This window comes from Struthio camelus, chromosome 3 (genome assembly GCF_040807025.1).
Source record: "Struthio camelus isolate bStrCam1 chromosome 3, bStrCam1.hap1, whole genome shotgun sequence".
Classification (NCBI taxonomy): Eukaryota; Metazoa; Chordata; class Aves; order Struthioniformes; family Struthionidae; genus Struthio; species Struthio camelus.
Window position 1 is genome coordinate 71239619 of NC_090944.1, and position 21701 is coordinate 71261319.

Consider the following 21701-nt stretch of genomic DNA (forward strand, 5'->3'; position numbering starts at 1 on the left):
GAGGAGGCGGCGGCGGGCTGGGCGGCGCGGCGCGGCGCGGCGCGGCGCGGCGCGGCGCGGCGCGGCGCGGGGGGGACGGAGGCCGGCGCCGGCCGCGCTCGCCAGGCCCCTTCCCCGCCCCCCGCCGCCGGAGGGCGGCGCGGCTCGGGGGGGCTCTGCCAGGGGCCCTGCGTGCGGCGATGGCGCGGGCTCGCCGCCGCCGGCCCGGCCACGGGCAGGGCCCGACGTGAGGAGGTGCCGTGGCGTGGCCCGGCCTGTGTCCAAGGCAAGCGCTCCCGGCCCTCACGGTGCCTCCGTTAATGGCAGCCGTCTGCCGATCGCAGCGGAGCAGAAAGTCCTGGCGAGCTGTGACCTGGAGTGGTTTTAACGTGTGTTAATGCGCCGTCGCCTTGTAACGGTCAAGTTACGCACAGCTTTAAAACCCAGGTGAAACATGGTGCAGAGGAGTTCATCCGAAGACGTGTGTGCGCGCGCGCACAGGCATGCCTGCGCACCTCACACTGAGCGCCAGGAGGAGCTAGATTTCGCAGCAGTGGTAGTAGCGATCACAGGGAAGATTGACTCAGTCCAGTCGTAGGCTGTTGCTAAAAAGGGCTTCTGCTTTCATCTTCTGTGCTTGCTGTACTCTGTCCCCAGGCTTGCAGTCAGTTTAAGCATCCGATCTGGCTGAGTACTAAACCTACCAAAGTTTTTTTTTTTTTTTTAGAGGAAGTTTTTTTAAGCTGAGTCAGTTCTCTGGCTGTGTAATTGCTATTGCTAGCACCAGCGGTTCAAGATGTCTGGAGAGTAAAACGGTCTTCTTCTGCAGCAGCTTTCAGTTAAAATGTCTCCAAAAGATTCATTTGTTATTAAACATAAGGGAATAGTGCCTGGAGACCTAACCTCACTGTAGTCTCTAATGTGTAGATGTCAAATAATAGAAGACTGTTTTATCTGAGAGGGCAAAAGGCTGGGAAAGGAGTACAATCAGTTATCTTTTAAAAAGCAAGACAGCCGTTTCTGCTGCTTGATTTTTTTATTCTCTGATTTGTGAACTAGGTGTATCTTGATTCTAATGGAACAGAGGACTCAAATATTCAAGCAAACAGCAACCATTTAAGCAAATACAAATATAACAGTACTGTAGAGTCCTGTTCACATATGAAGTTCAGGCTAATGTAGTTAGTCATGGAATTAAAAGTAAGTTTATCTTTTGACAGTTTTAATGCTCAGACAGTTCCTATGGAAGCTGATTTTGTTACTTATGTCTCGTATTATCAACATTATGTCAAGACTTTTGAAGAATCTTGTTTTCGGTTTGTTTTAGTGACTAAAATACAACTTTTGAATTTTGTTACTGATTTCTTTCATAAACAGTTTATTTCAGAAAAGGTGAGGGATGGAGTTATTTCCTTGGGACTGTAGGATTTAGAAGCAGTGCCTGTTAAATTCAGGTACTTGACTTGGGGAGGGCCGTTGTTAAATACTAGCTGTGCCCTTCCTATGCCAAGCTATTACTGTGAGCAGACGGAGTTTTTCAGCTTTTTAAGCAGTCAGAAGACTAACCAGCATGTGGCTGGGGTCAGGGAAAGGGAGCAGGACTACCTCCTTTGGCCTCAGTGAGCTGTTAGATCGATTCAACCCACAATGTTGAACCTCACCCTCAGTGTTGATTTTTGCTTTCAGCTGGCTATCGTTTTGCCTTTCTGAATCTTTTTGGTAACTGCCGCAGAGTGACCTTCTTGTTTGTCTGTTTTGTGGATTTGGTCTTGTCTTTTAGATTGTGATCTCTTTAAAGGAAGGATTGTTATTTTCTGTATGCTTGTGAATCGGCAACAATAGAGGGATTCTAATCTGTTTTGTGTAAGCTGCATTTGAATCTAAATGTTAGGCAAAAAATATATTGCTGCTTTAAAATCTCTTTGTTCTGCATGATTCTTTAGTGTCTGCAGGGGGAACTAGCAACCAGTCTAAATACTTATTCTCTTTAACAGCCTCTGGCATAACTTGAGGTGTCAGGCTACAACCACAGAGTGATTTATGCCTCCCTACTTCAGGCTGAAATGAGTTAGCCCTTAATCAGATTGTTCTATTAATTATCTTCCCTAGCACAAAATGATATATGCAAGAAATCTCTCCAGGGTGATAATAACCCAGGTTGAGTCTGTACCATTGCATACATGCAATGTAGTTTTGCATGCCACGAGAACATAATACGCACTTTTGCTGCCAGATTTTCCCCTTGGGGCAGATTTGGAATATCGGCACTGGTCACAAGAGGAGCTTTGAAAGTGTATTGTCTGTAGTAATGAGCTGTCCTGTGATAAACTGAATTCTGACGTAACGCTTCTTCCACTACAGTAATCCCATTGTGGAGTTGTCCCAAAGGAATATTGCTGGATCTCTGATTATGTCCAAATTTTTTATGAAATATGCTAGAGGAGATTTTAGTATTTTATTTTTTAAGGTATAAGTTATATATGGAAATGACTCATGCATAGTTAGTACTCTTTGAGGGAGTGCAGAGGGACTTTTTATAGCTTTTTAGTTTAATTGTGGTACTGCTAGAAGATAGATCTGTGTATGTGTATATCTATAAATCCTTATACATGCAAAATGAATTGTGAGTTACATTGGTTCCTTTTTTAGCTTAAATGCTAAAATTTAACTTTTTAGAACCACAGGTTCAGATCACTGTTGTCTGTAGCACACCGTGCTGTGTATATCTGCAAGAAGAGGAAGAGAGTAATCATCTCGTTCCTGAATGATATAGTCATCTGAGAACTCATTGTTTTTATATGTAAATGGAAGGTTCCCTTTCTGCTCCTTTTTGCCTCGTTTTCCATGTGGTTATATTGAAAGTCATTTGTCGTTGTTTATCTACATTGACGTTCATTTGTTGTTACTGTTATCTATAGTGAACTTCAGGTGACGGCTAAAGACTTCTAACGCTCTATGTGAAATTTTTTTTGCACATATTTGCCTTTACTTACAACTGAACAAAAACATGTGTTACCAAAAGTAGAAGGCTGAAATCCCTTTCTCTCTACTTCACACAGTGTTGAAGCGTTTTTGCTGATGTGCTGACACAGGAAGAACAGTAGCATTCTTAAGGGGGCTATATGTCAGTATTTATTGGTTGATAAACAGAGAAACATATACTTTGTACTTTGCCTGTGTGCACTGTCTCTTAGTTGTTTGTATTGAAATCTAAGACCCGTTGTGTTGTTTTAAATATATTACAGATGGGCTGGAAAATGTACTGGAGAAGAAAATTTTTAAAGAGAATAAAGAAAGCATAGAAGAGAGAAAAGAACAATGTGCTTCTGCTTTTTCTATAGACTCTCTGATGGTAGAAATGCCATTTGTCAACATAGATATTGAAGATGAATTTGCCAGTAAGTATATTTAAACAAAAGTAGTGTAAAAGCATAGATGTATCACACAATCAATTCTTGATCCTGTCAGCTGACATGTAGAGGTAGGCCGTTTGTTTGGAATGGAGCCTAACTGAGAACAGACTCAAGTCCGGAGTCTGTTATTAGTACTCAGTCCTGCAAATAGTTGACCATACTAAAATTTACCATTCTGTGGTCCATCGCAGAAATGAGTCACAGGATGGAGGCATCTCATATGCCTGTTTATATTACTCTATGTAAGCTTCTCAAATGATGGGTTTTATAAGCTGTCTTCTAACATGTGTGTTCCCAACACATGGCTAGAAATGCACCTATAATTGGACAGTGGATGCCTGCAATCTCATCAGCTGATGGAGATGCATCAGGCTGCATGATGGGAAAGAATCTACAAAGTTTTGCGGAAATAAGCTGGGAGAAAATAATTTATGAAACACTGGAAGAGCTGAGCACATGCACCTTTCTTTCCTCATGTTGGAAGGGGTCTTCAGAAAAGGTGGAGGTAGAGAATAGGTCTAGGTTGGATGAAATTTTCTTCTGGGATGGGTTTGATCTGTGATCTGTAGGTTAGCCAGTCCTAATCTAATACAACTTTTTTCCTTTAATAAACATATGTATTGTCTTGTATTATGTGTCAAAATGCAATGTGCATGGGGTTTGGAGCTTAACATTAACCCCTTTGCTATAAGCTCATGTCCATGTTCAAGCAGAGACAACAGCGGACTTATTCCTCTACAGTGCGAGTTGGTTATGTGCCAGGAGTTGTTTGAAAATTGTATGTCTCGGTTAGCAGCCAGTAGGCCCTGTTTAGAGGTATTGGCTGTTCAAGTACAGTACTCTACTGGCATGACAATGTTAACTTCAAGTTGGAGTGGCATCCCAATCAGACAGCTCAGCGCACAGGCACATCAGATGCCTGGGAAGATGTTCTCCCGTCAGCTGACTGAAGTCCAGCTCCTGTTGGCAGGATTTAAAGTATATGCTTGTTCTGATTTGTCTGCATGCTGACTGTAGTTTTTTTTTTTTCTTTTCTTCAGTACGTTCAACCTCTGAAGTAAATATAAAAAAGAAAAGAAAGAGGACTACTGGAAGAGAAAATGAAGAAGATAGTGAGAGAAAGAAGAAAAAGAAAAAACAATCTCAGCCAAATTATTTCATTTCTATTCCAATTACTAATCCAGAGGTAATATTCTTGTATTATACTAATTTAGTATAACCAAAATTATTTCAGCATGTGCTTGTATTTATAAAAAACAGTGTCTGATCTTGAGCAAAATAAATTGTTTTCAAGTATTTTTGAAAGAACATTAGCCTTCTATTCAAATAGTGACTTTTTATTTCTGACCATTTTTGTGAATAAAAAGGTTTATCTGGAAAAGATTAGAGAAAAACATTCCTCTCTGCATTAAATTTGTCAGTTTTATGGTTTTTACATAATTTTGATTGAAGTTGGTTTAAATTTTCCCCTCTATACTTGGTTTCCAGTACTGGTTATTTTGTCATTTCGTTTTATTTAAACAGGAAAATCCCTAGCAATATATTTTTAGCATTCCTTAGAGGTACGAATTTATTTTATGTAACAATGCATTCTAAGCTCTTGAAGTTTCATACTCTTATATTGCTTAAAAACTGAGAATTTCACTTCAATGCATAGTTCCTAACAAAGAAATCATCTCAGTTCAAGCTATTTATTCATTGTAAATTCCTATTTTCAGTTTTCTTGTTTTTGTTTTAGTGAAGGAGAAGGTATGTTTTAGGGATTTATTATTTACCTTAGTCAAATTTTAATTTGAGTAACAATGTCTGCTTTAGTCCTGATCCTGCTGTTGGTTCTGCAGAAAGACTTTGCAGCACTAGCAGAAAAAAAAATTAGACTTTTAACCATAAGTTGTTGTTTCCTCTATCTGTGAGACAGTTGACCTGTACAAGAACTAAATGCACCAGGAGATATCCCTTTACTACAAAGGCAGCATCTCAGAAGAGAAATTCACTTCTTCATCCCTTTTTCAATTTTATGTACAAGAATAAAACATCTTTGTTTAAAATTGAATCCATTGCTTTTTTAACTAGGCAATTAGTAGTTTAACAACTTTCCAGTGAAATATATCATCGTATTTAAAATATAAAAGAGCTATTGTTTTAATCAGATGCCTTTCAAATGAATTGGATAAGGGCAGTGCACTCTTTAAGAAAATCTGTTTTCTTGTAGTTAGTACATGTTGTTTCATTTGACCTAATAGTAGATGAGGATGATTGCTTATATGCTGTGGGACCTGTCTGATATGGCTGTTGTGATAACTTCTGTGTCTTCAGCAAGGAAAGTAGGTGTATTATGTTTAAATGTTAAACCCACCACTTTACCACCATTTCCTAGTTCAGATTTGTTTTTTATTGTCAGCAGATATCTCCCAGGTGATTTTTAACTTATCCTACCCTATGCTACCCATCCTCTGAGAAAGTCAGAGATTGAGAGAATCTGAAATGAAAATAAAAGCAAACTAGATCTGAAAATTATAGTGTAGTCTTTGATTCTTTGAAAAACTTTACATGAAAAAGAGATTATAGAGACTTGTTTTATAAAATTCCAGGAGACCCTGACCCAAATAACTTGGGAGACCTTTTATGTCATCTTACTCTGAAATATCTCTTCTTCCTGTCATCTCTCATGATTCAACAATTGCAAGAATAAAGTAGGGGGTATATAATCTGATAATTGACAGTTGCTGGTCACAACTGTTACTATTTTGAGTTGTTGACTGAGTGGAAAAATCTTAACTATGCATGCTTTTTGTATGTCATGTATTTAGTAATTACAATTTCCTGTCATTTACAGAGGTGAAGGAACAAGTATATTAAGTCTCAAAGCATTTGAGAATTCCAAGACTTCACTATAACTTTTTGTTTCTACTTGCCTTGGATGTAAAGTTGTTCTGAAAGTAGAAAATAAACATTGGAATGTGTACAGGCAGCATTAGCTAAAATTTAGACCTAAACACCTGGTGTCTTGATAGCCAGAGGGAAGCTGGTAATAACTAGTGGTACTTTTCTTTTGTGAGGATCTAATTTTATTCTAGCAAAGTATTTTAGGTGCTTGTAGTCTTTCTTCATACTATAGGTAGTATCTTAAAGTTTTACACCAAGAGCATTTTGTAGTAAGGGATATTTCTGGAAATACTTAATGAACTGTCCTTCTCGGAAATTAAACATTTTTCTTGTTTTCATTTAGTTATGTTTTGAATCTTCAGATGGTCCTTTAATTTTGAATTCAGGCTGAACTTTGTATTATTACTTTTGTAAAAATAGTTAAACGAATGATTATAAATATAGCCTTTTTTGGTAATTTATTTTTAAGCTATGTCTCATCTAATATGTTATCAGTTGGTAAATTTACTCTTTCAGGGTCCTTCAGTCTTGATCATAATTAGGTACAGTTAATCTGTTAAATATTTAAAGCTTACAGCCTTTATAGTCACTTCCTAGTAGTGTTCTTGCAAGAAGCAAAACTAAGTTATTTCATTATTCTTCAGGGTAATATATTGTAAGCAATGGGTGAGGTGACCTTGAAATCAGTATTAGGGTCCTTGTTTTGGGGCAATTTTAAAAATAATCTGAGAAGGGAATGGGTGGGTATGGTCTACTCTTGGACGTTTCTTTTGCTTAAGTTATGAAATCTCAGATTAAATGAAATGGTCAGTACGGTAGCAGATGAAATTTAGCATAAAACTTTGAAATGTACTGTAAATTGGTGGTTATATAGCACTTTAGGTATTTATACAGTGGATCATAACTAGTTATTACAGAGAAGTAGGAAGAGTCCTGGTTTGTGTAATTTAAATTCATTGCACTTGACAGTTAATTTCACCTTATATTTATTGAAGAAAACAGAAGGAATCAGAAGTTAGATTCTGCATAGTGATGGCTACTCTGCAACTGTTGTATTACATTTTGATCACGTAACTTCTGGAAGAACGCACACAAAAATAAATTCTAGTAACAATGTCTCAAAATTCACAAAAATATATTTGAGCTTTTTTTCCCCCCAAAAAGTGTAGATTGTTTAGAATTTTATGACTTTTCCCAGAGGGAGAGAGAGAGAGAGAGAGAGAGAACATATTCTGTCTTCTTTCTGTTTTGCTTTTATTAGTGAAAGGGCAGCTCATTTTATACTTTTCTGGTGTGTTTAGCAATAGCTTGTCTCTGAAACTGCTATCCAACCATCTTTGGAATTAATCTTATTCCAAGGGTATATTATTCATTAAGTTGGTTTCCTAATGGAGCTTACACACTTGTGAGTTTTCCTATCTGTTTGCCTTGTTTTAACCCCCTTTGTGGGTTTTGTACCTCTTGTCCAAATTTGGATAACAAGATTGACATCTGGGAGGGGCTAATTACCTGCAGTTTTTGTGGAAGCGATGGTTGCATAAAAGAGAGAGCCTTGGAGAAACATGCTTGCTGAGTTAAAGGCTTGTGGTGAGAACGACAATTGCCTATTCTTTTAGACCTGCCAGATGACCAGTGAATGCATATGCATGTTCATTAGTCAGTCAACCCCATATAGCTGAGAGTTAGCCATAGCATGTGCTGCTTCTTGTCCGAGCCAGAACTGAAGTATGTGACAGGAGCTGAGGGTAGTGCAGGGAGTTCAGGACACGAGCAGGAGGGGACTTAGAGGCACCATGAGCAGGAAAGTATATGGCTGAGGGGCTGTAAGGCATTGGCTGAAAATCTGACTGCTGAATAGCACTGATCTCTTTTTACCGCTAGGATGATCTTATTGCTATGATAGCACAGTTCCAAACTCTTAGCGCCCGTCTTCTGTATTCTGATGGGCTTGTGCGTTTGCACTTACATTTTTCCTTTGCCAGCTCTCAGGTTCTGCACCTGCACATTAAATTTAGAAACAATAGTTGAAAATGGAATAAGATTGTAATTGATGTCAGAGACCATTCATTTTTGAAATTTAGGATTTTTTTCTTTGCTGGATAACTGCATCTTTGTTTTATGTAGTCACTACGTTGTAATTATTAGGGATTATATTTACTGGTGTAATGTTTTGTTTAAATGTGCGTTACATTTTTCCTGCATCTGAGAATACGATAAAAGTCTCATTTATCTAGGATAAGATAAGTTCTGACTTGTAAAGGAAGATGGTCTTATTGCAACATGATTTATGATGAGTGTTGGCACCTTTTTTTTCATATATCTTAACTACCTAAGACACTTCTGATTTTGAAGATTTTTTTTTTTGGCAAGTTATTTTACCTCTCTTCTCCCTTCCTCCTCTGAGTTGGTCCCTTTCAGTTATTATTTGGTTTTATTTATATGGCACTACTTAAACGTATGTGGCACGTCAAGTAAAACTCCTGCATGGCAAAACTTGTCTTAAGAGCGTGCGTCCCAATGGTACTGACCATTGCTATTAGATTGTGCTTTTTTTTTTTTTAAATTTATATGCTCATTGTGATTAATAGAATTAGTAAAATATATCATGGCTTTTTTTTGACCTAAAAGTGACTTGTGCTTATGTTATGAAAGTCAATATGTACAGTATATTTATACAGCATTCCCCAGTGAGTTTTAATGAAAAATCAGATTGAAGTTTTCTAAATGATTCTTTTATATACACCCAAACTGATTTGTCTGTAGTATTTTTGCCTTCCATCATTTAAGAAATCACGCATTTTATCAAAGGGCCAAGCTTTTTGGGTTTGATTTTAATTTTGACTAACATACTCAAGCTTTTTTGCAGGTTCTTTTAAATAACTACAACTGGATTACTGTAATGGCAAGCACAGTAAACTTTTTTGGATACACTTTATAAAACATGTAACTATACGAGTAATTTCTGAAGAAGAAAATGTAAATCAAGTGCTTTTAAAGAAAAAGAGTGATGGTATTATAACTGTATAAATGTTGTGCAGAAATTCTTTAAAATATATTTGAAGAGAGTATATAAATGATATCTCTCTCAGACAGCATACTCAGAATTGTAAATCAGATATAAATTATGTAATGAAAATTCCTCTGTTTCCTACGAGCCTGATCCTGCGAAGAGCTCTTTCTGGTTTGAGACAGTTCTGCCCATAACAACATAAAGTTTGGCAGAGAGGGTGGAGAAAGTCCTTGAAGAAGTCTCTGATTTGGACTACTGCAGTGCAAAACTGAATTATCTTAATTTGTCATACTTCTGGCTGCAAGCTGCTATTGAGATGTGATGGGGGAATGACCAGCTATTTACTAATCGCTCTGTTTCCACCTACTTTGAGTTTACTCAGGCCAATTAGAGCATGAAACTTCATCAGAGCATGAAACTTTTTCTGCTAGAAGGGTTTACGTAAATGTTTAATTTCAGTTTGTGTGCTTTCTTATTCACTTGCATTATGGGGTATGGCAACTGTCATTGCTAACTGTTATTTCTGTGTATTTCTTTCCTCCCAGATTACTAGCGGTGTTCAGGCTGTCCAAGACACAATAATACAAAAGGATCACAGGCTTTCCAAAGCAATGGTTCACTGTGGGTCGTTGCATGTCACACTGTTGGTGATGCATTTATCCAGTAAAGAAGAAGTTAGCACGTAGGTATTTTGCTTTTAAACTAAGTATATACAAATGGTTTTGTTGGTGGAGTTCATAAAAATATTAGAAGGGGTAACTAATGCTTATTTTCTGTCATTACTAGGGTTACTGAATATTTTATTAATGTTATTCTTAAATTGCTAGTCTCAATTATTAGCTTTTTTAAGTTATGGTGAGATGTCATGAGCTGGGCACAGGACACGCTTTTTTCTTTCATTCTTCAGACTGTGTCCTGAACTTGCATGCACAATTTTCAGGTTTGCTGAAGTAATTATTTCAAAACAATCTTTTGATGTAGGGGGTGTTAAACAGATTAACAGTTAGGGGAACTTTCAGAATTTCATAGCTCAGTATATGAAGCTATGTATTGAAGCTCAGTATATGAAGCTTCAGTATTTCATAGCTCAGAATATTATAGGGCAAATTAGTAACTGTCATTGAAAGACTTCAATGAAGTAAGCCTTAGCTACAAGCTAATGCTTCATGTCGTTAGAGTTGTTTCATGGGATTAGATGAATTTAGTATACTCAAGTTGAAATGTAAGTAGACTAGAAAAGAGGTGGCTATTAGGCCTTACTGAAAGCATGATTTTTATATTGCTTCAGTGATATAGCTGAGTTTTTGATCATGCAAAAGGTAGAAAAGTTGTGTATTATATTATCACATCATGTATGTGTATAAATGTGAGATGTGACTGCTTTTAAAAAAAGTGTATTTTACTGTTTATCTCATGCTGTACTGCCATCTGATAAGCCTACTTTAATGTATGGTTAATAAGAAGATGTTCACGCTCTTTTAAGCCTATCTATATAGTTGTAATTTATGAATGTTCACAGTAATACTTTGTTTACCTAGCTGTAATTTTGATTTGAAATGAAAACTTGTTTTGCATTTCATAGTCTTGCTTTACACAGACTTTCCCTGACCAGGTATGCATCTTCTATTTAGATATGATACCCAGTGGCCTACATATATGACATTTCTGTAGTTGTGCCCTGTAGTTGCAGAATTGAGATTGCAAACACTTTTGCATAATGCTCTGTTACAGTAACCAAATGCTGCTGAATGGTCTGCCGGGATTAAAAGAACGTCTGAGATTCCTCCATTGCTTATGTATCAGTTTTGTGAGGGTTTGCTCATGAATCCAGATTTATCAGATCCTTGTAATGCCGTGAAAGAGAAGCCTTACTTTTTCATCTCCCCCCAGATGAGTTCTTTTTAAGGGCCCTGTGTCATAATATCTTACTGGCTTTCTCTGCAGTGGGAGGCGTGCAGTCCATACACTGACTTATCTAGGTCAAATATTTAATAACTGCAGTGAGACATAGCTTTGGATATTGTAATGTTGTTACAAAATAGTATGTCTAATAGTAAGCGCATGTGTTGAATCATTCTTTTCCCCAGAAAGTTTGGCTGTTAAACTACAGATTGCTCATAAGAAAGCCCGAATCAATGACAGACTGTAGAAACAATTTGGTAGTCAAAGGCATACTCCTAATACATAGGAAGTATTGTGGCTGAAAACTTTTAACACAGCTAAAAATAACAACATACCAGTATATCTAAGCCAATTGCCCTGGTTGTTTTTCACACCTGTTTTCTTGAATGTTGTAATACTAAATCCTTCAGGCCTCTATCCTCTTATCTCTCCATTGAGGATGTCAGCCAGAGTCTGTCAGCCTTCTTCTACAATACTGATCTGAAGGGAGAGAAACAGATAGCTGGTAACAAAAAATAGAAAGGAAACCAAAGAATTCAGGATCTGCTGGACTTGCTCTCTTCTGCATGATCCTTTTGTCTCCTGGAGTGTGTGTAGCAGCTTCCTTCTACCCTGAGCGGTGAGCGAGCAGCGGTAGCACCTGAAAGCTGATGAGAACAACCATCAACTGTGTCAGCAAGGTTTCTTTTTGGAAGAGTTTAAGCATTAACCTTTTAGAAGGGAACGTGAAGGGAGAGCTTGCGCGCCAGTATGCCTCTTCATTAATACTTTTTAGAGAGTCCTGGGCAGCTTGTCAAAACAAATGTCCCCAGATTCAGTATCTTCTGACTCCTTGAGCTCCTTTTTGGCTCTCACTGTCTGACTGTCACCCCAGCACTTACTGATGGAGCTCTTCTCTGCCTCTCCCAGCAGAACTCCACAGTCCAGGCACTCAGGACCCGTCCTCTAGTCAGCAGCAGCTCCCTCAGTGATTCGCCCCTTCCCTGGCCAGGTGCCTCCTGCAGGTATCTAGCTCAGCTATCTTCAGGTATTCTAGATTACATTTTCTATTATTTGTGATTCTTATTTTTTCCTAGTTAATGTTTTCTGTTTAATATTTTGGGAGAACTTGAAGAGTAAAAAGCTGATTTTTACTTTCTTTGCTTCGCCGATTTTTGATAACAAGTTAAGGGAAAGAAATCAAGATCCAGACTGACAAAAGAACCTGTGTGTAATGTAGGGTTACAGTAATCCTTCAAACAAACTGCATCCAGTAAGTAGGCATCTGAGAGTTCACAGATCCTTGAGTTTGGATCCATTAGTTACTTATATCTACATTTTTTCTACTGTATGTGCACAGTAATGCACATCTCTGTCTATGCAGAAATGAAATGTGTTGAAGGTTATTTGAAGTCCAAATGTGTGATAAGAATGTTTTAAATGGTGTTGAATGTAATACAAAGTATAGCAGCAACTTCAGTTCGAAAACAGAGAATACAAAGTGGTGATAGGAATGGTGTTCCCTTTATGTGGTATTTCAGTACATACAGCTTTGGCCCTGAAAGTGGCCCCAAAGTTCTATAGACGTCTCCCTTCTAAGGGAATCCACACCTGCAATTCCCATGCAGGTTTCCTAACTGATAGGCTATAATCTAGCCTCCATGAATGCGCTTTGCATCCTTTTTGTAAAACTATATGAAATCAAGAATATGAGATTTAGAAAAGCAAAAAAACCTGCAAAGATGATCATAACAGCGCTCCCTTCAAAGGAAAGACTTCTAATTTATGCTAACAACCTAGGTGTATTTTATCCATTTACTTTAATGTAACATGCGTATGCAGCCATGGGATCAGGTACTAGAAATTACGAGTCTTGCCTTCCCAGTAAATACCTTCATTACCAGAGTGTAGTGTCGCAGTCCATCTTGCATGTTATTTGTCAAAGACTCTGAGAATCTGACCTTTTCATTATAAATACGAGAGCTGAAAGGATTCAGTTTGGCTTTTTTCGTAAGGTTGCTTTTTCTAACAAGAATTCTAAGTGAACAATTCAGCTAATTTCTAACAAGAACTTAGGTAAATTTTAAGTACTTTAATGTTTACATTACAGCAATGCAGAAAACAAGAGGCACTGCTTCTGCAATCTTCATTTGTATATACTTAGAATATTTTGTTTTTTTTCCTTTTGTTATTTCTTCACCTCAGTTTGGAGTAAAATACTTGTAAGCTTTCTTGTTATCCCTTTGGGTTGGTGTACCGTCTAACTGAGAGTACTGAGTGTAACAATGCCACTGAGTGTAACGATGCCATGTTTCTATGTTAGTGTGCTTTGATCAGAATAAATTATTTTAGACATTGTAAATACTACTTGAGTATGCGATGACAAGAAAATACCACTGTTCTGTTTATTACTGTTGAAGTCAGGGGTAATGTTTGCCCCTATGCTCTATTCTTACAAAGCAATGATTAGATGTTATAAATGACTGATAGAATACAAAAATAAAAAATATGCTAGAGTGATATGATAACAATTTCTCTAAATATTTTACTGCATTTACAAGGTTATATATGAAATAAAAAACAGAACTAAATTTTCAGTGACACAGTGCTAGATTGAAAGTGCACTGCACTATTTGAATTGACCTTTCACAGACCTCATGAGGTAGAGTTGAGCTGGTCAGTGATTTCTGCAGCCTACCCTATGGTATGGAAATATAAATCTTCGTTCAGTTGGGGAACAAAGCTTTCCAGGGCTGAAGGCTCTTTGTGTACCAGTTCTCAGATGCAAGAAATTCAGAGATAGATTTTAGCTGTCTGCATGATTCACTACTTGAAAGTCACCGCAATCTTTGACACAGTATACGTGAAATATCTGTACGTGTTTTGGAATGATTTTTCAGGTTCATGTTGGTAAAGAAATCTGCAAGTAGTGGCCTGTGAAGTAATCTGACAGGTATAATCTATATTAGATGGTGTTTTTGAAAGGTCTTCAAGTATAGCACAAACAGGAGACAGTAGAACAGTCTTGTCTAATTGTGATGAAAGGGTAGGTAAATGGCAGAGACTATACGCAAAGAGAAATATTATGTCTTTGTCAAGGAACAAGTAGTTGCACTGTTGCTTAAAATGGCCATATGGGAGCTAAAATACTTCTAGGCTGTAGATTAAAACCATTTAAAAAATGAGAGGAGCATATTAGTCAAGGAGTTTCAGTTGTGTAATTAGCACTACTTCTTTCTTACCTGGCCTAAGTTTCAGGTAACTGCCTAGTTCTCATTCAAGACTCTGTCTTGGTAAACATAAAGGAAAACCGTACAGGGTAGTTTATAAATGTATAGGCATAAAGAATGTAATTTAGCCTACTTCATATGATAAGAAAGAGATCAAAAATCATGGTGATTGCTTTCTTCCAGATACTGTAGAAAGACTAAAATAAGCTCTCTTGAGAGTTTTTAAGCTGTTGCTGCCATCTAGTGTTTTAAAAGTCAGCATCAGATTAGTGAAATAAAAAGTTTACATTCAGTTTCATTGAACAGAACTCAAAAGTTTGAATGTGTGAGAGAGACTGCTTTTAGAAGGCACTAAATATATATGTGTGTATATTTTATTTACCAGATGAATCATTTCAAAACAAGTGCAGTTCAAAACAAATATTTAATGTACATGTATTTAATATGGCTAATTAGAATGATTATTAAAATGTTATCAGGCTTGCTCCTGTTTCTTAAGTCTTATGTAGATTATATGTGCATGCTACTTATCTCTTAAAGAGAGTAAGCATCAATTTGTATAGTAATTCTTTCCCTAACATTTCTCGGAGATTAACGGTCATTTTCTGTATCATTTTATATGTATAAATGTGTATGCGTGTGTATGTATGTATAAAGAGTCAGTAACCTCTGTTTATAATACTAAGTAACATTCTGTAGTAACTTTGAATGAGGCAGAATCTTAAGAGCATTCAGCTGAGATGTCAGGAGGCTTTAGCGAAGTAGAGTATGAGATAGCTGACAGGGAGTTTTACCAGCACCGTACAGATTCACATTTGTTTTTTTAGGGGAAAATGGGGAAAATTGTCTTCCCCCCAGTGGAACAAATATAAGGAATAAAATTCAGACTACTTTTTTGTATGGGATAATTTTAAAAGGAAAAAAAAGTTATAGTTGGAAGTTTCAAACTGAGCATTGAGCAAAATATTGTTGTCGTTAAGTGATCTGAGCAATTTTATTAGATTGAAGATGAACAAAAGTATAATGTTTAAGAATGGAAGACCAGCTGCTTCCTAATAAGCAGTTTATTTAAATTGGGCGTACAAAGCCGCAGAGACATTGTATTCTTAATGTCTAGTTGCTTTGAGGACTGAGTTAAACTAGTTTCAGAAATTACACCTGCTGCTCAGTCTGCCTCACTGTTCGTGTGGTTTTACAGCAGGTTGTGTGAAGCTATTTACCTTTATAAAATGGTGAAAATAATACTGATAGCACTGGTAAGGAGTAGTATAAAAATACTTAAGTAGATAATCAATTGATATTAGTAAAGCTCTATGAGAATTTTGAATAGAGTGATGAATAGGAGTGTAAATGTGTTAATATTGACTTGCACATAGATATTTTTCTTTCCTCTTAACAGAGCAGTTGGTGCTCTTTCAGACAGCAAAGACTTGGTAGAAGATCTCCTAAAAGGAAAAACTGTGGATTTGTCTTTTCAAGGAATTGATCACTTCAAAAATGAAGTTGGATTTGTGAAGTTGGCAGAAAGTGATCATACGGCTATACTTATGGAAATAGCAGGTACTACTTGTCCTTGTAGTTTAAGTGCTTTATCAAGTTGAACCCTGCACAATGATGGAGCACAAAGTTGAGTATATTAGTGCTAATTTAATCAACATTAACTTACCTTTAACAATTAAAAGGATTAGGTGATGGATTTCCCAGCATACTTCAAAAGGACACTGATGAATTGCAAACAGTTCTGTTCTCTGAGATCTTTTTATTTAGCATCTATAAATAACACGGTGCAGATTTGTAGAAACTCTACTCTGTTTTGATCCAGATCATGTCTGCTGTTTCACAGCTGATATTTACAGTCTTTTCAATCTGTGTATTTATACCTACTGACTCTGAGAACTGCATTTTCGAATGCATTTTGTCTAACGCAAAGTTACATAGTTCTCCTCTATATATTCATGTTGCTGAGCAAAGATCTGGGAGACTGAGTTATATTCTTTCCCTTGCTGTGGTCCGGCAAGTCTTAAGCTTTGTGCTTCCTTTACTTAATGTATATCACTCTTAAATCTCAGTGAATTAGTTGTAACTGACCACACCCACGTGTGTGTGTGTAAATATACACACACACCTATGTGTATGTGTGTATATATATATATATATACGCACATATATATTTATTTACATGTATAAAGTCAAATGTAGCCTTTCTCTGCAGAGCTGGTAGAATAAGGGGGAATCAGAAAAAAGACATTACTGATCTGCCAGAAGGGAGTTGGATTCCATGCATCTTTAGATTGAAATTTTTCTTGTTGTTGTAGAACCACTCTGTGTGTTGTTCAGTGAGGATTCCTTCCTCATTATCCATTGTGTTTGTTGGGCAATTATGAAGTTACTGAAACATGTAGCAGGCACATGCTATTATAGATGTGCACCCTGATGTGCTCTTCAAGAGCAAGAAACTCTCAGTGCATTCTTAACAGTGCAGCTTAGACCACTGCCTTTGCCAGTCAGATAAAATGTGTCCAAAGATACAGTTGTTAAAGTCACTAGGAGCATTAAAAACTGAAAGGAGTATAAATATCGGGTGAGAAACAGCAGACAGTAGCTAGACCAAAGCAGAGCAGAGTGGAATTTTTGTATCTATCTAAAAATCAGTACTTAAGCTATATTGTTTATAGTGCTAAATAAGAAGGTCTCAGAGAACAGTGCTATCTGTAATTCATCAGTGTCCTTTTAAAGTATCCCAGCAATTCCAACTATTCCTTGGAAAGACTCTTGAAAAGAGTTTTTCAGTATTGGTGAATTATCTTTTGTGCTCTGAGGAATGTGGGGTCACACCATTTTTTTAAAAGTGTAATAACCCATATAGGACATTTTGCAGAGCAGCAAAGACTGCTGCTGTCACGCTACCTTTTGTGCAGTCCAGAGCAGAGAAAAAATGGAAAAAAACTTACTTCTAGCAGTTTATTAGTTTAGTTTCTGAAGTACCTTTTAAAAACGCTTAAGTTTTTTAAACTGGCATTTGAAAAAAGGTGAATAGAAGAGAATGAAAGAGAACTTTTCAGCTCACTGAATTGGTTATGCTGTTATTGGGCAGTGATTTTTAAGAAGCAATGCTTTTAAGAATTTTAAGATGCTCCCGACAGAGAATTATTTCTAAAATTCAGTACGGTGGAAAAGGAACAGTACTTACAGTTCCAGAGAGGCTTCAGCAGTTGAATAATAGCATAACTATTTCAAATATTTCATTTATCAAGCATTTTTTTCTGTCCTTTGGAAGACACACTTCCTTATCCCTGTCTTTGAGTTCATCTTTAGGTTTCTTTTAAAGATGACGAATATTGTACATACCCTGTTTTATAAACAGTCAGATAATTCATAAACTTCATTTCCATATCTCTTACGAAAGGAAATGAATGTTTTCTGGTAGTGACCGGAGTTCTTGATTTTGAGAGGTTTATAGTAAATTATTAAGAACTTCAAAGTAATTAAAGTTGCTAGACGCAGAGAGCTAATTGTCTTTTAACTGTAAGAAATAATGAAGTTTGTTATAAATTATTTTCTACCCATTTTAGATTAATTTTCCAGATTTTGATCAGAATTAGTTTAAAAGTAAGATTAGATTTCAGCCTTAGTTTTCAGTTATACATTCCTTCACAGTAGACAAACTCCTAGTAAGATCAGAATTTTGCCAGTCTTCCTGGGAAAGTAATAAGGAAAGGAGTGACTAAGCCTGATCCCTTCAGTTGTAGCACTTGATTCCTCTGCGTCTCAGTTGCCCATCTATAAAATGAAGAACAAAATTGTTTTCTTTGTAGAACATAATATTTGCTAATACCTACTGGTGACAATTCTTTGCTTATATTAGAACTTGAGTTGCATGTTGTTATTATTTGCTACAGCTTTTTAGTTAAAAATATTCCTTATCATTTCAGTACTTATTTTTGCCAGCTGCATGGATCGTTTTTTGGTCTTAGGCCTGTTATTTAGTCTCTAGACTTGAACAGCGATGTTTATTTCATCTGAATTTAATTCTGAAACAGGGTAGGAAGCTGAACGTTACCAGAAGAAAATGGTAAAATAACTGAAATTATTTAACGAATATGACTTCAGGATATCCTGCCTTAACATTTGTATTGACTGTCATAACTGTAAATTATGAATTGCTGCTGATTTCAGAGTATTTTTTTGGCTTTCTTGGAAGTGCTAGCATTATTTCATAACAGATAACCTATATTTCATGAAAGAGAATTTAGTTTTCATATTAATACCTATTCAAGAAAAAGATTTTTGCATCTGGAATTATATGTCACTGCAAATTATACAAATGTGTTTCCAAAATTAGGTTAGTTGCATATTAAATCAGTGGAATGGCGAGGTACAAGTTAAGAAAGAAAAGTACATACTAAATAATTTCTACATGTGTCTTCATTAGATTTAACTGAAAGGACTTTGCTGTAAGTAACCTGGCAAAATAGATAATTAGTTAACATTACTGACATCCTTCAGGGCAGTACAATTTAGGATGTGAAATAATATTAAATGAATCCATTTGGATGCTTTAACAGGCAGATCAGATAGTTGTTAGAAGCCCCCTCACCCGCACCAAAATGTATGACATGTAATGCCTTTAATGTAATGATGTACTTATAAAAGTTAATTACATCCCAGCTGTAGTTTGCATACTGTTTTACATAGAATTAGCAGACAGTCCTTTCATGGCCAGAATTCCTACTGAAGTTGCTGTGTTTTTGGAAAAGGCCAGAATTGTAACACTGGTAATCTGAATGGTTTTAAAACGTGTGAAATTTAAATGACAGTATAGGTGTTTTTTTCCATCTACAACAAATTAGGAAAAAGTAAGAGTGTCTGATCTCTCATCAGAAATTAGGAACTTCTTTATGGTCATTGAAAGGTTGATGTGTAGCAGAAAAATCTTCAGTGTATTTGCAATTTGAGTTTTGCTTTTCAAGCAGTGATTACCACTTTTGTGACTAAATGAGAACTATATATGATTAGAAGGGAACTTCATTGTAATCATTCTTCCTCCTCTTTTGCATTAGCCTTTGGAAAGAAGTCTTAATGAAATCAGGTTCCATGAATAGAGTCCAGGAAAACACAGTATCAGGCAGGAAGGCTGAGCTTATCTATAATATTATCCCTAATACTCATGGAGAATCAGAGAGCAAGACGGAGAGATGTAGTGGAAACTGAATGAGAAATCAATGTCTTGTTACCTGTGGAAATTTCCTGAGTTGGGAAAAATGCAATGCTGGTTAGCAGGTTCTTCATCTTTTCTGTTTCATATTGTATGCATGTTATAAATCTGTATTATAGTGAAACTACTTATTATGAGAACTGAACTTTCTGAACGTTTGCTACAATTTGCCGCAAGCAACGATATTGTTGCAACAAAGAGTGGTCTTGAGTATGAGGTGCACAAAGTAATTAGTAAAATAACTTGCCCACTTTTATTACTGTCCAACTGTTTCTGGCTGATTGTGCAGCAACTAAACCTGCAGGCTACACTGGAATTTTACAGATAACTAAAACAAAAGTGTGAGTTCAAAACTGTGCTAAATAACTGTTTTCTGAAAAAGACTGAATTCCTTCAGACATGGCGGCATTTAGCATAATCCTTCATCTGACTGAAGAATCTTCTTGCTTTCCTTTTTCACGTATGGAATTTTCAAAATATAGTAATATATCTTATCTTAAATCATTCAGGTGGAGGCCAGTAAATCCACTATGAAGATATGAATTCTAGAGTTGAGACCTCTCATTTTTTTGATAGCAGAATTAGTTTTTAGTATTTGCACAGGAAGGTGCAAGTACATTAAATTAAATTCTTATTTGTCTCTTCTTTTCTCTACCTGGTTTGTAGGTGCTATGAGAGAAAATGTGCATGATTTTTTTTCTCCCAAGTCTTGGGAACCAGAAATCCATTGATATAATGTTGCATGTTTACAAAAATATTTTTAGCATATTGTTTTCCTAATACTTTATAGATATTCAGATTGATTTTTAACAACTGTTGTAAGCTTTAATTCTCTTTCTGGCTGAAAGCTTTTTATTTTACTGAGCGCTCTTCGTGTGTTCTTTCAAGTTTCCTTTTGCACATAGTGTACGATTTAGATGTCACTCCTCTTATTTTTCCTAGCTCTTTTATATCTACTTGTGGCCTCCAGGTACTGATTTGGGTATTCTTTTTGATTCTTGTTAGCCTCAGCCACGTGCACTTTCTTACAGGTGTTAAAATTGCGTCCTGTCATGATAGAACTGTGCTCTCCTGTGCTCTTACATGTTTTTGAGTTTGGAGTATTTACGAAACAATCCCTTTAATTAATTTTGCCTATGTTTTACATATCTCTGAATTTGTTTGATCAGATTTTTGCGATCTTGGTTTTATTTTATGAGTTCTGGCTGTACTTCCAAACTTTTAGCTACACAGACAAAAATCCTGACACAGCTTATTGACACAGCTCATAAAATATGCATATGGAGAGATAATAGGAAAGTTTTTTCTTTTATGGTTTTCTACATTTTCTTGAATCTGGTAATTTCCTGTGTTTCGATGGGCCTTATTTTGGGAACTGGCCTGTACTCATTACCTTTTAAGAAGGTTATTGTATTCCAGTCATGGTTATGGACCATCAGCTGATGTCATACCTATTGGAAACAATGGATAAGTGTTTTCTTTTTATTATTTTAACTTCAGTGACTGATTATGTTACCTTTCATCACTTTGGATGCATTAGATGTTTCATCTAACACATTGCAAAGCCATAAAGGTGTTTTAAAGTGTTTTTTGTTACTTAAAAAGTCAGGTTAATGACTTGTATAGAAGTGATCACTTCTACTCCTTATATAACGCAGATATATTTTGGTGTACTGCTGAGCTTGTATGCCACACAGTACTTTTGGACCTGTTCTTGAAGCAGTGAACATATCTTCTCATGTAAAGAAGCTTATTAACACAAATGAGCCTTTCAGTTCCTTTCCTGCAATGCATTTAATATATTAATTCAAAAGAGGCTGTATGTCAAAATTATGCCTAGTATTCTTGGTCTGTGAGTGGTATCCTGAACGCATGAGTTAGAGACAGTTGTAAGAGCAAATATTGGAAACTCTTTTCTGATGGACTGCTATTGTAGTGTATACTGCTGAGAGGTTATGTATGTTTGATAGAAATATTTTCGGAACCTTATTCTGGCTCCTTGTAGAACTTGACTATGAACTATTTTGATGTTGTGTCCCTAGAAAACTTTAATTTTAAAACTGAAGCTGGCGGAAAGAAGTACAGTA

At 36.4% G+C, this 21701-nt stretch overlaps 1 protein-coding gene across 6 annotated transcripts in view; it reads left to right on the forward strand.

Annotated features, from left to right (window-relative positions):
* AKAP7 (A-kinase anchoring protein 7) overlaps window positions 1–21701 on the forward strand; it is a 92701-nt gene that overhangs the window by 104 nt on the left and 70896 nt on the right. For 5 of the 6 annotated variants that reach the window (XR_011140198.1, XR_011140196.1, XR_011140197.1 and 2 more), the window contains exons 2-5: window positions 3225–3377; window positions 4433–4578; window positions 9834–9970; window positions 15799–15959. Coding sequence is in view for 3 of the 6 variants with exons in the window: in XM_068938317.1 (XP_068794418.1) it covers window positions 3225–3377; window positions 4433–4578; window positions 9834–9970; window positions 15799–15959 (597 nt within the window). In the remaining 3 variants the exon portion in view is untranslated. Of the gene's footprint in view, window positions 1–136; window positions 427–3224; window positions 3378–4432; window positions 4579–9833; window positions 9971–15798; window positions 15960–21701 lie in introns of those variants that run through there. The other variant, XM_068938320.1, reaches the window with a different exon arrangement.